The following is a 15,347-nucleotide window of genomic DNA, read 5'->3' on the forward strand; positions in this document are numbered from 1 at the left end:
GTAAAAAAAAAAATGTGTGCAAACAAGTGCCTTATCCATTATAATATCTTTCCAGTGCTTTAATCAGACTTATTAAACTTTTTTGTTGGTTTTGATTTTGGGGGGCCATATCCAGTGATACTCTGGGGTTAGTATCCTGGCTGGCTTTGAACTCAAGAATAACTCCTGGTAGTGTTTGCGGAACCATCTGGATGCTGGAATTGAACCAGATTGGGCCATGTGCAAAGCAAGTGCCATACCCACTATTCTGTTCTCAGGTTCTAAACTGGTTAATTAAAAAACTGGAAAACATTTTTCTTTTTCTTTGGAGGGGGGCCACACTCAGTAGCACTCAGGGGCTACTCTGCTTCTGGCAGGCTCATGGGACCATATGGGTTCTGGGGATCGAACCTGTGTCCATCCTGGGTCAGTCACATGCAAGGCAAAAGCCCTACCACTGTGCTACCACTCCAGCCCCTAGAAAACATTTTTGAAAGATGTATGTCATCTACTAACCAAGGTCACCTTCTCTAGCTCTAGGATATCCTACCTGCTCATTGGGAAATAGAGTGGTGGTTTAAATATATGTCCACTAATCCTTGTGTACTTCTACCAAAAATTGCACACTCATCTCCCTCCCCCAACCTAGAGCTGGATTTAAATGTTTCTAACAGTAGAATAAGTGGTAAATTATGGCTGTATGAATTGAGATAAACCTATTCATGTTTAGTCCAGCATTTTCAGATTTGAATATAGGATTTCTTTTTTTTTTTTTTTTCCATCAGCACACTTTGGAAAATTCTACTCTCTAAAGAGCCCATAGAGGGGCTGGAGTGATAGCACAGCAGTAGGGCATTTGCCTTGCACCACAGCCAACCTAGGACAGACCCAGGTCTGATCCCTGGCATCCCATATGGTCCCCTGAGCCTGCTAGGGGCAATTTCTGAACACTGCTAGGTGTGTCCCCCACCTCCACCAAAAAAAAGAGTCCAGAGAACTTCACAGAGATTTATGGTAGGTTAAGAGTCCTTCATTTATAAATTAGAAAATGTAGAAAATTAGAAAATGGCCCATTTCCAGAGGGAAATGGTTTAATGTCAATCATTTGCAAGTGTGTTCTTTTTTTTTTTTTTTTTCTCTCATCTGCTCATTCACTTTAGCACATTGTGACTAAGGTAGAGATTCTAATCCAAGGCAACCTACCACCCATTAATGAAAACACTAGGATACAATTTCTGGGCTTGGGTTTGAAGTGATAGCCAACATGAGTTTGATCCTGGTATCTCATGTGGTCCCCTGAGCACCACTGGAATAAATCCTTAGGGCAGAGCCAAGAGTTACCCCTAAGAATTGACAGGTGTGGCCCCCAAAACAAAACAAAAAAGGAATCCTAGGCTCTCCCCCAACAACCTATTTTTTTTCCTTCATACCCTTTGACACTTACCTTTTCCCCAAACATTTCCACCTCCAACATAGGACTCACTAACTGGCCAGCTGCTATGAACAAGAAGGTAAAAGTTTTTTGAGATGGCAGAATTTTTAAAGGAAGGAAACAGAAAGGTAAAAGAAATTTGAACAGACTCTGCCTTTGTTTGATGGTGTGTCCCACCCTTCCATGCTTTCTCTATGTAGCCCAGCTATCATGGAACACCATGAGTACAGGTTTTTGGGATGGCAGAGGGAGCCTTGACTCTTCATCTGGCTATCAAGGATGTGTCAGAGGCCTATATCCTCATCAACTTGACACAAGAAAGCCAACGTCTAATTGGGTCCACTCAAAAAAGCCAACACCTAATTGGCATTTCTCAAACAATTTTGGGGGAACTTTTACCCACCCCAAATTTTAGGTTAGTTTCAAAATGAAAGGAAAGTGTTTCGTGAGAATCTGGGGTACCCTGGGGAGGAAACCCTAGCTCTGCTTCGTCCCTCCCACACAGATTCTAACTGAGATGCAGGTCTTCTGCGCAGTAAATCAGGAACTCTAGGTAGAGGAGGTTAATTGGTGTCACTGATGAGCTGAAGATCTTAGGGTCAGTGCGATCAGCCCCAAAGAGCATCCTTTGATCTACCTGGAGAAATCAAGAGATCTGAGAACTGATTGCATCAGGACCACCAGAAAGTTACAGTCAAGATCACCTAAACTTCTACTTTTAGTGGGGTACAGGATAGAATGTGGGGAAATGAAAGCATACAAATGCCAGTGGTCATTGGGCTGGGGGATGACTCAAAGGGCTGGAGAGCAAGGTATGCATGTAGGAGACTGAAGTTTGACCCCTGGCATCGCATAGTGTCCCAAGCACCAGTTGCCCTGAGCAGTGCCATGGGTAGAATCTTCTCAAACACATATACAAACACACATACACACACACACACACACACACACACACACACACACACACACGTATCAGGGATTCTCATCAGGATAGGAAGTGTTACTGGGGTTGGGGGCACAGCCTCTCACCATGGCCTGATCTCCTATGCCAAGGGCACAGATGGTAACCTTCAGGTAACCTTGCAAACCAGAGTAGAGCTTATCAGGATGGCATAGGCCTAGCCATTTCCTCAAGAGCATGTGACCTGTAAGGCAGAGACATCTTGGAAGACTAATCTCCAGACTCCATAATTCTTTACTTAGACCAGTTTTGGTATCTATGCTACAGGGTTGTGGGAGCACATATGTTGTACTCTGCTTCCTGTCCTGTCACTGAGGACACTAGGAGACACTTCTCCCAGTGACAATATCCCAGAGGCTTTGGACAATCCCAGGAATCATCATACCATGCTCCTGGTCTGACACAGAAAGCATTTCACCCAGCCCCTGGTTTAAATTTCCACCTGTTCTGTTGGGTTAGGACTGGGTCACCATGAAGACCTCAGCTAAAACTTCAGTCCACCCATACTGGTTTCAAATAATAGGCATTCCAGTCCCACGGAATGGCTCAGTGATTATTTGAGCTTGCTTGGCAAAGGTGAGGCCAAGGGGCTAGAGCAATAGCACAGCAATAGGGCATTTGCCTTGCATGAGGCCAACAAAGGACGGATGGTGGTTCAAATTCTGGCATCCTATATGATCCCCGTGCCTGCCAGGAGTGATTTCTGAGCACAGAACTAGGTGTAACCTCTGAGCGCCACTGGGTGTGATCCAAAAACAAAAAACAAAAAAACATAAAGGTGAGGCCAAGGATGAGCCCTGGTGCTGCCCCCATGCTCCTAGTACTGTCTCTGTGTCTCTATTTTAGGGGACCCATGACACTGTGGCACTTTTGCTCCCTGGTGCATAGCTAGGGGTAAATATCACCATAGCTGTAAAGCACAAGTTCTGCCAGCCCCATGGCTAAAGGTGTGCAAGCACTGTGCCAGAGTGTGTTCCACACAAATACTTGTGAGCACTATGGGGACCCCCTGAACACAACAACTAGAATGTGCCCTGATGCCACAACTAAAGCAGCAGCATCCCTGGACTCCATGAGCCCTGCCACTGAGTGAATCCCTCAGCAGAGTGTGCCCCAAATCAAACAGTCATGAGTGTGGCATCAGTACATAGAAACAAAGGGGAAAAGAATAAAATACAAAAATTAGCAGAAATTTTAACCGAAGGCAGCAATAAAGGGTGAACATTGATCCAAAGGTATGTCTTAAATTTTTCAGAGGAAGATGTTACTATAAGATAAAACGCCTTGAGGAATGGGCTGAAAAGATAGTACAGCAGAGAAGGCCTTGCATGTGGCCGACCCAGGCTAGATTCCCAATATCCCATATAGGGGCCGGAGTGGTGGCACAGTGATAAGATGTCTGCCTTGTGTGCGCTAGCCTAGGATGGACCGTGTTTCGATCCTCCAGCATCCCATATGGTCCCCCAAGCCAGGAGATATTTCTGAGCCATAGCCAGGAGTAAACACTGAGCATCACCGGGTGTGGCCCAAAAAACAACAACAAAAATCAAACCAATATCCCATATAGTCTCCCCCTTCACCAAGTCCCATCAGTAATGATCCCTGAGCTCAGAGTCAGAAATAAGCACTGAGCACTACCAAGTGTGGCTCAAAAATTCAAAACACGGGGTCCGGAGAGATAGCATGGAGGTAAGGCATTTGCCTTTTATGCAGAAGGTCATTGGTTATCCCGGTGTCCCATATGGTCCCCCGTGCCTGCAGGAGCAATTTCTGAGCATGGAGCCAGGAGTAACCCCTGAGCACTGCCGGGTGTGACCCAAACCCCCCCCCAAAAAATCAAAACACAACAACAATGATAACAACAACAAAACAATGACATAACAGCAACAACAAAATCTGTGAGAGATTAAATACAGAGAATATGCCTATTCTCCAATACTTCCCTCAAGTATGCTGAACACACAGACATTTTTGATACTTTGTTTTAACACCTGGTCTGTTTTTCACTCAGAAACTTGAATTTTTGCAATTGTGGTTACCCACCTGGAGAATTGTAGATAAACCCGACATCTGTCTAAAAAGACAAGAGTGCAATAAGGATTAGATTAGTCGGTGCCTCCAGCAAGATGTGTTATAGTCCACTTTCTGTGTGGAAACCCAAGTTGTTGTTGTTGTTTTTTGTTTTTGTTTTTGGGTCACACCCGGCAGCGCTCAGGAGTTACTCCTGGCTCTATGCTCAGAAATCACTCCTGGCAGACTCAGGGGACCATATGGGACGCCAGGATTCAAACCACCGACCTTCTGCATGCGAGACAAATGTCTTACCTCCATGCTATTTCTCTGGCCCCTGAAAACCCAAGTCTTTTATCTTACACTCAGGTGGGAAGCTCAGGGTCAGACTCTGTCTCTCCAAACCTCTTCCTAGTGCTCACTTGAAATCTCCCGATCTCTGACTGGAATCTCAACATTGAAGAATTCATCACCTGTGGGGAAATACCAGAAAGATCTGTTATTCCCAGACCCATGTCTATGAGAGGAATTCTAAGGACACATTTTGACTTGGCCCTTATTTACTCAGCCCTCAGCATGGTTAAAACTTCCATGCAGTTTTTCTCCTCTCATTCCTTTTTTTTGGGGGGGGCCCACACCCGGTGACGATCAGGGGTTACTCCTGGCTATGCGCTCAGAAATTGCTCCTAGCTTGGGGGACCCTATGGGATGCCGGAGAATAGCTATCCTAGGCTAGCGCGGGCAAGGCAGACAGACGCCTTACCGCTTGCACCATCGCTCCAGCACCTCTCCTCTCATTCCTATTGGTAGACACTTCCACATAAGTTTTCTTCTGTCATTTTCAGAGGAAGCATTCAAGGATCAGGCTTTATGTCCACTTTATAGATGAGGAAAAGGACAATTCACAAAGTACTGTCTTTTCCACTGCAAGCTCTTCCGTATTCCCAGAAACTTGAGCACAGCACTGCTCAGGAAGAACTGTTCTCCTCACCCTGTGCTGGCCACATAAGAGGTACTTGACACACACAAGTTCTCTCATTACCAGACTTGCTGCTAAGAGAATGGGTTGCCTCACATGAGGGAGCACCAAAGGGTCTTTTGGTGTTGTGAGAATCCTGGCCCATTGGAAGGGGCTGCATCATTTGTTTCTAAGCCTGATTTGGGGCCTCACAACAGCAACTCCATGATGTATGTTGAATAGATACATAGTGGTGAGTGAACTGTCTAGGACTGAAGACAGTAGTGGAGGTGGGATCAGAAAAGAATCTTACTTATAGCCATTTTGGATCTAAAGGGGGCTGAAGTGTAGAGATGCTCAAAATTTTCCAAGAACTAAGGTGGGTAAGAAAGCAAAGCTGTGGGAGCTGGAGCATTATCACAGCAGGCTTAGAGTGTTTGGCTTGCATGTGACAGATCCGGTTTTGATCCTTGACCTCCCATATGGTCCTCGGAGTCTACCAGGAGTGATTTCTGAGCACAGAGCCAGAAGTAACACCAGAAGTAACCCCTGAGTGCATCAGGGTGTGGCCCAAACACCACCCCTCCTTAAAGAAAGCAAAGCTATCTCATCTGACTCCTCACCTGGATCAATATGGGCTCATCGAAGAAATTTGCAGGAACTTGATAGAAATTGTGGAAAAAGATCTGAAGCAGAAAATGCAGAAAATGGGATACATCTTGTTTCCTCTACCACTTTCCACCCTGAAGCTCAATGAATCTCCCCACACCCACCTCTGCCTTTTCTGCCCATTTCAGTCCTTCCTTGGCTAGCGCTTGCAAGGCAGATACCTTACCTCTAGCGCCACCTCATCAGCCCCATTATTCTCCACTCTTTGCTGCCACCAGAACTTCCTTTCTTAGAGGCAAGTTGGCAAAGTCAGCTTATCCTGAGTCACTCTATTTTTGGGACCCCTAAAACTGTAGGTTCCCTACAATTACTCTCTTCCAGCCACTCTCCTAGCTACAGCTCTGTCTAGCTGTGGGCCTCTGAACACACCACCAATATCTTTAGTTGTCTTTTTTAAAAATTTGTTTTTGGACCACGTCAGTAAATTAGTACTGGCTCTGCACTCAGGAATCACTTTGATGGTGCTCAGGGAACATATAGGATGCCAGGAATTAAACCCAGGTCAGCCACATTGCAAGTGCCCTACCCACTGTACTATATATCTCTGGCCTCTCCTAAATTAACCCTCTCTCCAGTAGAACCTGTCCTTCATGATTATGATATTGACAACCTTTTCTACATTCTATCCAGTTATTTTTTTTCTCCTCCAATTAAGATATTTGAACTGACTCATGACTCATGTCAGCTCATCTGCCAGCTCCATAGATTCTTTTTATTCTTTAGAGAGGCAAGCCAAGTTGATAAAACTCACAGGTACACAGTGTCAAAGCTGATAGCTCTAGGGCATCTCAGGATGGGAGAAGCAAGTCCTCTGCTCTGTTGAAACCTTGGAAACTCACACACACCTCACAACAGCCACCCGTTAATCATCCAACTTCATCACGTTTCCACTAATCTCTGTACCACCTAACCACCAAAAAACCCTGGTATGCTGGTTCTGGGAATGAGAACTCCAGGGTCTTGGAGACAGGGAGGGCAACCTTTTCTCACCCCACCATCTCCTGCCTACATATTTCTGGGAGGTCTGGCAGCCACAATCATGAGTCACAGCTGTCATTATGTCACCTCATAGGCCCAGCTCAACAGATCCTAGAATTCCTGGAGTGACACCTTCATATTTTAACACTGGTATTCTAATAGGAATGCACCAAATTAGATGTGAAATTATAGATACCATCTAAACTCAACAAATAAAACCAATAACACAGAATTCTCAACTAGCAACCAATAGCTTAATAAACCTTCAGCAATGACTTAATTGTCTGACTGTGAGATATGAAAGATTTCACAAATTTTCTTTTAGTTTCTTTTTGATAATTCCATTACCAATTAGTTGTAGCTAGCAATAGTAAGTAAATTATTTATGCTAGCCAAAGGGCAGGCTTAGGGAAAGTTGGGAAACTGGAAACAATGAAGGAGGAATTGTAACACTGGTGATAGGATTAGTGTTGGAACACCAATATTAGGAATATCAGAAATAATACCAGTATTATGCTGTCAAATGCTCTATCCCTGAGCTATGCCCCCAGATAATACCAGTATTATGAACAACTTTGTAAACCATGGTGTTTAAGAAAATCTAATGATGAAGTTACATAATAATTCATGTCAATGAACTTAACCAGTAGTATAGAAGGCTCAATAACACCAAACGACAATCTACTAAATCCTTAGACACTGACTTTAGTAACCTCATGGAGTGATATAACAATCATTTTAAATTGAGCTAATATTTGATCATTCTAGTTTCCTTTGTGTTGTAATAAACAACATGTAGTAAATTTGTTTGTGCCTGCCTCCAGGTGGTAGATCAGTTACTGGGAATACTGGTGAAAGGATGGTCATACTGATGTTTGGGTTGGTGTTTGAACACATATTGCCTGAAATAACTGTATTATGAACAACTTTTTTTGTTTTGTTTTGTTTTCTGGGTCACACCCGGCAGCGCTCAGGGGTTATTCCTGGCTCCTTGCTCAGAAATCGCCCCTGGCAGGCACAGGGGATCATGTGGGACACCGACTGACCTTCTGCATGCAAGGCAAACGCCTTACCTCCGTGCTATCTCTCCGGCCCCCAATTATGAACAACTTGATAAATCACAGTGTTATAAAAAAAAAAGTTGGAAAAAAACCCATCAAAACTGTAATTCGTGGCAATGGTTTAAAAAAATGACGATTTTATTTTATTTGTATCATTTGGAACCACACCCACAGTGTTTAAGAACTACTTGTGCCTCAATACTGGGGAGAGGTCATTCTCAGAAGTGCTCAGAAGACCATACAATGTCTGGAATAAAACTTGTGACATTTTTTTTTTTTACTGAGACCATTGTGAATTACAAGTCTTACAAGTTGTATTTCATTTAGTGACAGTAAATTAGGGAGGCCACAAGTATTGACCTCCCTCCACCCTAGTTTTATTGTTTTTTGTTTTGGTTTTGGTTTTGGTTTTTGGGCCACACCCGGCGTTGCTCAGGGGTCACTCCTGGCTGTCTGCTCAGAAATAGCCCCTGGCAGGCACGGGGTACCATATGGGACACCGGGATTCGAACCAACCCTCTTTGGTCCTGGATCGGCTGCTTGCAAGGCAAATGCCGCTGTGCTATCTCTCCGGAATGCACCCCTAGCTCTCAGGACTACCAGTTCGACAGGTCCATTTTGTGTTTAGCTTATTGTTAGTTTGGGTCTCTTGATTCTATGTTGTTGACTTCGGGGATAGGTATTTAGATCTGACCTCTTTCCCTCTCCCCCCACTCAATGTAGAAAACCTGTGACCTTTTGAACTCTTTCCCCAGACCACTTTCATCTTTTGTTAGTTCTAGTTATGAATTTATCCATCCAATATTCACAAGGTTTCTATTGTGTATCAGATACAAGAGCTGTAGATGGTTCAAATGTTAGTGCATGCCTACCATTTGCAAGGTACTGAGTTTGATCCCAAGTACCACATCATCCCCCCACATTAACCCCAGAACCATTGGGTGTGATCCTTATAAGAAAATGTTAAAAACAGGGGCTGGAGAGATAGCACAGCAGTAGGGCGTTTGCCTTGCATGCAGAAGGATGGTGGTTCGAATCCCGACATCCCATATAGTGCCCCAAGCCTGCCGGGGCCAATTTCTGAGCATAGAGCCAGGAGTAGCCCCTGAGCACTATACTGCCAGGTGTGACCCAACCCCCCCCTCCCAAAAAAAGGAAAATGTTGGGGCCGGAGAGATAGCATAGAGGTAAGGTATTTGCCTTGCATGCAGAAGGTCGGTGGTTCGAATCCTGGCATCCCATATGGTTCCCTGAGCCTGCCAGGAGCGACTTATGACCGTAGAGCCAGGAATAACCCCTGAGCACTGCCGGGTGTGACCCAAAAACCAAAAAAAAAAAAAAGTTAAAAACAATAAAACGGCCCGGAGAGATAGCACAGCGGCGTTTGCCTTGCAAACAGCCGATCCAGGACCAAAGGTGGTTGGTTCGAATCCCGGTGTCCCATATGATCCCCCGTACCTGCCAGGAGCTATTTCTGAGCAGACAGCCAGGAATGACCCCTGAGCAACGCCGGGTGTGGCCCAAAAACCAAAACAAACAAACAAAAACAATAAAACAGAACTGGAGTGATAGCACAGCGGTAGGGCATTTACCTTGCACGTGGCTGACCTGAAATGGACCTGAGTTCGAACCCCTGCATCTCATATGATCCCTGAGCCTGACAGGAGTGATTTAATTTTTTCCATTAATATTTTTATTTAAACACCTTGATTACAAATATGATTGTAGTTGGGTTTCAGTCATGTAAAGAACATTCCCAGTGCAACATTCCCACCACCAATGTCCCAAATCTCCCTCCTCCCCACCCCCAAGGAGGGATTTCTGAGCTCAGAGCCAGGAGTAACCCCTGAGGGCCTTCCAGGTGTGGCTCCACAAAACAAAACAAACAAACAAACAAATAAAACAAAATAAAAAACAGGCTGACCCAGGACGAACCTCGGTCCGATTCCCTGGTGTCCCATATGGTCCCCCAAAATTTCTTTTTTGTTTGTTTTTTAAAAACTTTATTTATTTATTTATTTGTTTGTTTATTTATTTAATTAATTAATTATTGGTTTTTTTGAGTCACAGCGCTCAGAGGTTACTCCTGGCCCAACATTCAGAAATCATTTCTGGCAGGCTCGGGGAACCATATGGGATGCCGGGATTTAATGACCTTCTGCATGAAAGGCAAACGCCTTACCTCCATGCCATCTCTCCGGGCCCTTTATTGATTGATTGGTTTTTGGGCTGCACTCAGTGACACTCAGGGCTTACTCCTGGCTCTGCACCAAGAATTGAACCAGGTCCCTCCCAGTTGGCTGCATGTGAAGCAAATGCCCTACCACTGTGCTATCTCTCCAGCCCCATGGGAGTGATTTCTGAGCACAAAAGCCAGAAGTAACCCCTGAGCATCATTGGGTGTGGCCCAAAAGAAAAAAATAAAAAAACAAATAAACAATGACACAGAAACATTGCCACAGCAGGGATGAAACACACATTTTATTTCACAGCTGTGTTAGTGGCCCACCTTGATTTATCCTTTGGGCATTGTTGATATGTACACACTGAACCCCCAAAAACCACTCACTGGTCCCTCAATGTAGGTCTTCAGATTACTTCTGTTTTCCCTGGGTTTGCAGCTCAAGATTTGAACCTCTATTGATACCCAGAAAATGTTCACAGTGCAAACACATGACAATACCCAAGTTTGGATGCATTCCCAGGGTCAGGGCTATAGAACAGCAGGAGAGTTCTGGCCTCAGTGAGTCCCCAGTTTTGATCCCTGGCCCTGAAACATCAACAACCACACAATAAAACTTACATGTTAGGTCCCTGCAGGAAATGCCCAAAGGCCACTAGGCTACTTGGCCCAAGTGCATCCTTCATCCCTGAAGGGTACAGCACTCACCTCATTGAAGAAAGGGTTGCTTCCCATCTTGATGTGTGTGTAGAATTCCTGGTTTCCGATGACTACTTTCACCAATGGCCTGAGATTGTTACCTAAGAGCTGTCGGGCTTCAAATATCCTCACTCGAACCTACAGAGAAAACAGAGGCTCTGATAAGCAACTGTTCAGAGAAGAAATGCTCTCAGCAGGTAGAAAGGACCCCTGGGGGACGGTTTGCTGGAATAAGACTGCCTTACAAGCCAAAGGGGGCTTGCCTCTTCCTTGCTCCTGAGCACTATCATTTCCACTGCCCTGGTCATATCTTATGAATTGAGCCTCTCAATTCCTTTGAACTTGTTCCAGAAGAAAAACACATCTCAGGCTTCTTAGTTTTGTAGGGTTTTTCTATTTTTAACCTATGGTCTTTTTTTTTTTTAACAAATTGAATATTTGATCTTGCTTCACTTTCTTTTATGTTTGTTTTGTTTGGGGGCCTTACCTCGTCTTACTGCTGGCTCTGTGCTCAGGGATTATTCTTGGAGGTGCTGGGGTGGAATCAGGGTCAGTTGTATGTAAGGCAAGTGCCTTAAGCATTGTATCTCTCCAGATCTGATTTTATTCGAGGGCCACACCTGAATGTGCTGGGTGGTCTATTCCCAGCTTTGTGCTACCTGTCCCTCAGAGATAAGAGCAGACCAACCCCACAGATCTGAATTCTGCCCTCTTCAAGACCATGAGGGCGGGGGGGGGGGGAGGGGAGTGTATAGCAATTGGAGATCTAAATTGTGGTAGGTATCTAGCTTGGTGAAAGTGATTGGATCCCAAAAAGAGAGAAGGTATTCCAAGGACACAATAGCATGAGCCAAGCCTGGTGGCTGGAGACTTGAGAAGGGGGCCATACATTCCTGGGGTGGGTTAAGGAGGGCAAGGGATATGGTGGTTGGGAGCTGTATTGTTAGGGTATGTGTGGACTTGGGTTGTCTGGAGCCTGAGAGGCCTGTCAGTTGAATTTTTTCCTGATGTGGCTGGCATGTTTTTCTTTTAAGGGAATTCTAAAGCAGAAGCATGGCTGAATCAGAAAGACAACTTGGAAAAACCCCTCTGAAGAATGGATAAGAATTTGGGGGAGCCTGTTGAGGTGATCTATGGAGGTGAGGAATTGTGGTTTAGGCCAGAGAACAAGGGGTTGGAGAAGTGGATGCATTAGGGGATATGAAGAGCTAGAAATTGTCAACAGGATGAGAAGGGGCATAAAAGTAGAGTGAAGGCAAGCAGCAGATGAGGATGCCTGCCAGGCTCCTGGGCAAGGGACAGGCCTAGATGCAGGTGAAATCACATTTGGGGGGCCAGCCACACACACCATATCACTGAAAGGTTGGAGAATCATGGGATTCAGCTTCAAGAACACATTGTGAAACCTGTGAATCTTCCCCTCTCTTTTATCTTATTCAAGGCCAGCCTAGCATGACCAACAGTTGAAGGACTCCTGAAAGACTCCTGAAGGACTCCTGAAGGGTGTTAGGCAGCATCAGCTCTCCACTGTAGTCAAGGGGAAAGGCAGGGGCTTCCTGTGATTGTATTGGGGGGGTGGGGGTGGTGTCACAGGAGTTTTCCGGCTGTAGGAGTCGTCTCACCTGAAAATGCTGTGGTTTAGAGGACAGGGCCTTTGGCATGGAGGAACCAGGGAACATCAGATACTGCTTGGCTACTTCGCGAGTGGCTAAGCCCAGAAAGTCTTCGTTCTCTATAAATACAGTTCAGAAGAGTATCCAGAGGCTGGGGCTTGGGAGGTTTTGAGATGCTTTCCTAATTTCATCATGTTTTATAGCCACACTTAATGGTGTTCAGAGGTTACTCTTAGCTGTGTGGTGGTGGTGGTAAGGTGCCATGCTTTACTGGGAATCAAACCCAGGCCTCTTCATGCAAATGCTGTTCAGTTATCAATTTGTCCCCTTCTCTTCCCATTTAATAATCTTACCCCCAATGGCCACCTTGTCACAAAACAAACAAACAAAAACCATGAAGAAAAAGGGCACGGCATGACTTCCCAAGAACATTCCCATCCCCCGCCCAGCCATGTCATATTCTTGAGATAGAATGACTGGAGGGATCACTGTACACAGATGGGAACTCTTAGAAATAGTCCACCTGGGGGCCGGGCGGTGGCGCTAAAGGTAAGGTGCCTGCCTTACCTGCGCTAGCCTAGGACGGACCGCGGTTCGATCCCCCGGCGTCCCATATGGTCCCCCAAGCCAGGAAGCCAGGAGCAACTTCTGAGCGCATAGCCAGGAGTAACCCCTGAGTGTCACCGGGTGTGGCCCAAAAACCAAAAAAAAAAAAAAAAAAAGAAAAAAAGAAATAGTCCACCTCATCTTCTTCCTCTTTAAAGCTGAATCTTTTTTTTTGTTTTTTGTTTTTGATTTTTGTTTTTCGTTCACACCTGGCAGTGCTCAGGGGTTACTCCTGGCTCTTTGCACAGAAATCGCTCCTGGCAGGCTCGAGGGACCATAGGGGATGCCGGGATTCGAACCAATAACCTTCTGCATGCAAGGCAAACGCCTTACCTCCATGCTGTCTTTCCGGCCCCTAAAGCTGAATCTTAGGGCCTGCGATGCCAAGAGGACATATTGGGTGGTAAATGGCCTCAGCTAATATCTGTCTTTCAGACACTACTGTGGTCATAATCCTTTTGTTTGGGACTCAAGAGAAAAAGTCTCAGATTCCCCAGTGACCTCTCAAGCATTGGGGTCAGTGCTTATAAACTTGTTAAACTCAGATTAGGGCAGAGCAAGCACCATGGAAGAACATACCTCTTTTCTCAAAATGCCACTTGACCACATAAGCCACGTGTAAGGTGATAGTACACTGTAGGGAAGGAAGAAAAAGGCAGGGGCTAGGCCACAACATCAGAATTTGGCTCAGCCTGGTGAGCCACATGGGCCTATGTGTCTGTGGTAGAGGAAGGTTATCAGATTCTTGCATGAGGAACAAGCAAGGCAGCAGAGAGAAGGAAATTGGAGAACAAGCCATGTGGCAGTGTGCAATGGGAGGACAAAGAGGTGATGGCAAGTTGACTAGAACCAGTCTAGAACTACTGATACCAGTAGCTCTCTTCACAACCACCATCTCAGGGTCTTATGTATGGGACTCCTCCAAAGACCTCCTAACACACTTGCTCATTCAATCTTTAGAATTCAGAGGGCCCCAAGATTTTTATTTGGTTCAGCACTTCTCTCCCTCCCTCCCTCCCCTTCCCTCCCCTTCCCTTCCCTTCCCTCCCCTCTCCTCCCCTCCCCTCCCCTCCCCTCCCTCCCTTCCCCTCCCTCCCCTCCCCTCCCTTCCCCTTCCCTCCCCTCCCCTCCCCTCCCCTCCCCTTCCCTCCCCTTCCCTCCCCTCCCTTCCCCTTCCCTTCCCTCCCCTCCCCTTCCCTCCCCTCCCCTCCCCTTCCCTTCCCTTCCCTTCCCTCCCTTTCCTCCCTTCCCTCCCTTCCCTTTCTTCCTTCCTCCCTTCCTCCCTTCCTCCCTCCCTCCCTCCCTCCTTTTTCTTTTTGTTTTTTTGGCCACACCCAGCATTGCATCAGGGATTACTCTGCTCCTGGCAGGTGTCAAGGGGACCATATAGGACTGCCGGGAACTTGAGCCTGGGTTCGTCCTGGGTCCGGCTGCATGCAAGGCAAATGCCCTGCTGCTGTGGTATATTGTTACGGCCTCTTTTCATTTTTTGGTGGGAGGCTCCACGGCAGGTGGTGCTAAGGGGTTAATCCTGGCTCTGTGCTTAGAAATCACTCCTGGCAGGTTCAGGAAACCAAAATGGGATGCTGGGGATTGAACCAGATCTCGCCCCTCCACGGCAGCGGCAGCATGCAAGGCAAAATACTCTACCCTCTGTGCTCATAGCTCCGATCCAGCACTTTCTTTTTCAACACTTCCTTGGAAAATCTACCTTCAGCCCCATGGTTTAACAATTTGATCTTGTTAAATTGTAGAGCTGGATGTTTCAGTTGGAGGGTGTTAGGTGTGGTGGTGGTGGGCTGCTGTGCCTCAGGCAGAAGAGAAAATATGCTCCCCACCCATTTTGAGAAGGCCCAGGAGTTTTAGCCCAGACCAGAAGTAGTCTAGAAGACGTGAATGGTTAACATTTTCTTTTGAAGCCGGTGAGGGTGGCGCTAGAGGTAGGGTCTGCCTTGCCAAGCGCTAGCCAAGTAAGGACCGTGGTTCGATCCCCGGCGTCCCCATATGGTCCCCCCTCCAAGCCAGGGGCAATTTCTGAGCACTTAGCAGGAGTAACTCCTGAGCATCAAACGTGTGTGGCCCGAAAAAAAACAAAACAAAACAAAGAAAAAGCAAAAAAAAAAAAAAAAAAAAAAAAAGTAAAGGAATTGGGCTGTTACTCTGCCAGGAAAATGGTGGGTGTGGGTAAAGATGAATGGT

General features: G+C 46.0%; 1 protein-coding gene across 1 annotated transcript in view; it reads right to left on the minus strand.

Annotated features, from left to right (window-relative positions):
• The window catches only part of FER1L5 (fer-1 like family member 5), a 72,435-nt gene that overhangs the window by 47,471 nt on the left and 9,617 nt on the right, over positions 1 to 15,347 (minus strand). The window contains exons 5-13 of the mRNA XM_049784594.1: positions 13,728 to 13,782; positions 12,552 to 12,661; positions 10,939 to 11,067; positions 5,964 to 6,026; positions 4,805 to 4,855; positions 4,416 to 4,446; positions 2,441 to 2,556; positions 1,925 to 2,048; positions 1,424 to 1,476 (exon numbers count right to left, since the gene is read on the minus strand). Of these exons, the coding sequence (XP_049640551.1) occupies positions 1,424 to 1,476; positions 1,925 to 2,048; positions 2,441 to 2,556; positions 4,416 to 4,446; positions 4,805 to 4,855; positions 5,964 to 6,026; positions 10,939 to 11,067; positions 12,552 to 12,661; positions 13,728 to 13,782 (732 nt within the window). The remainder of the gene's footprint in view (positions 1 to 1,423; positions 1,477 to 1,924; positions 2,049 to 2,440; positions 2,557 to 4,415; positions 4,447 to 4,804; positions 4,856 to 5,963; positions 6,027 to 10,938; positions 11,068 to 12,551; positions 12,662 to 13,727; positions 13,783 to 15,347) is intronic.

The sequence above is a fragment of the Suncus etruscus genome, chromosome 12, assembly GCF_024139225.1.
Source record: "Suncus etruscus isolate mSunEtr1 chromosome 12, mSunEtr1.pri.cur, whole genome shotgun sequence".
Lineage (NCBI taxonomy): Eukaryota > Metazoa > Chordata > Mammalia > Eulipotyphla > Soricidae > Suncus > Suncus etruscus.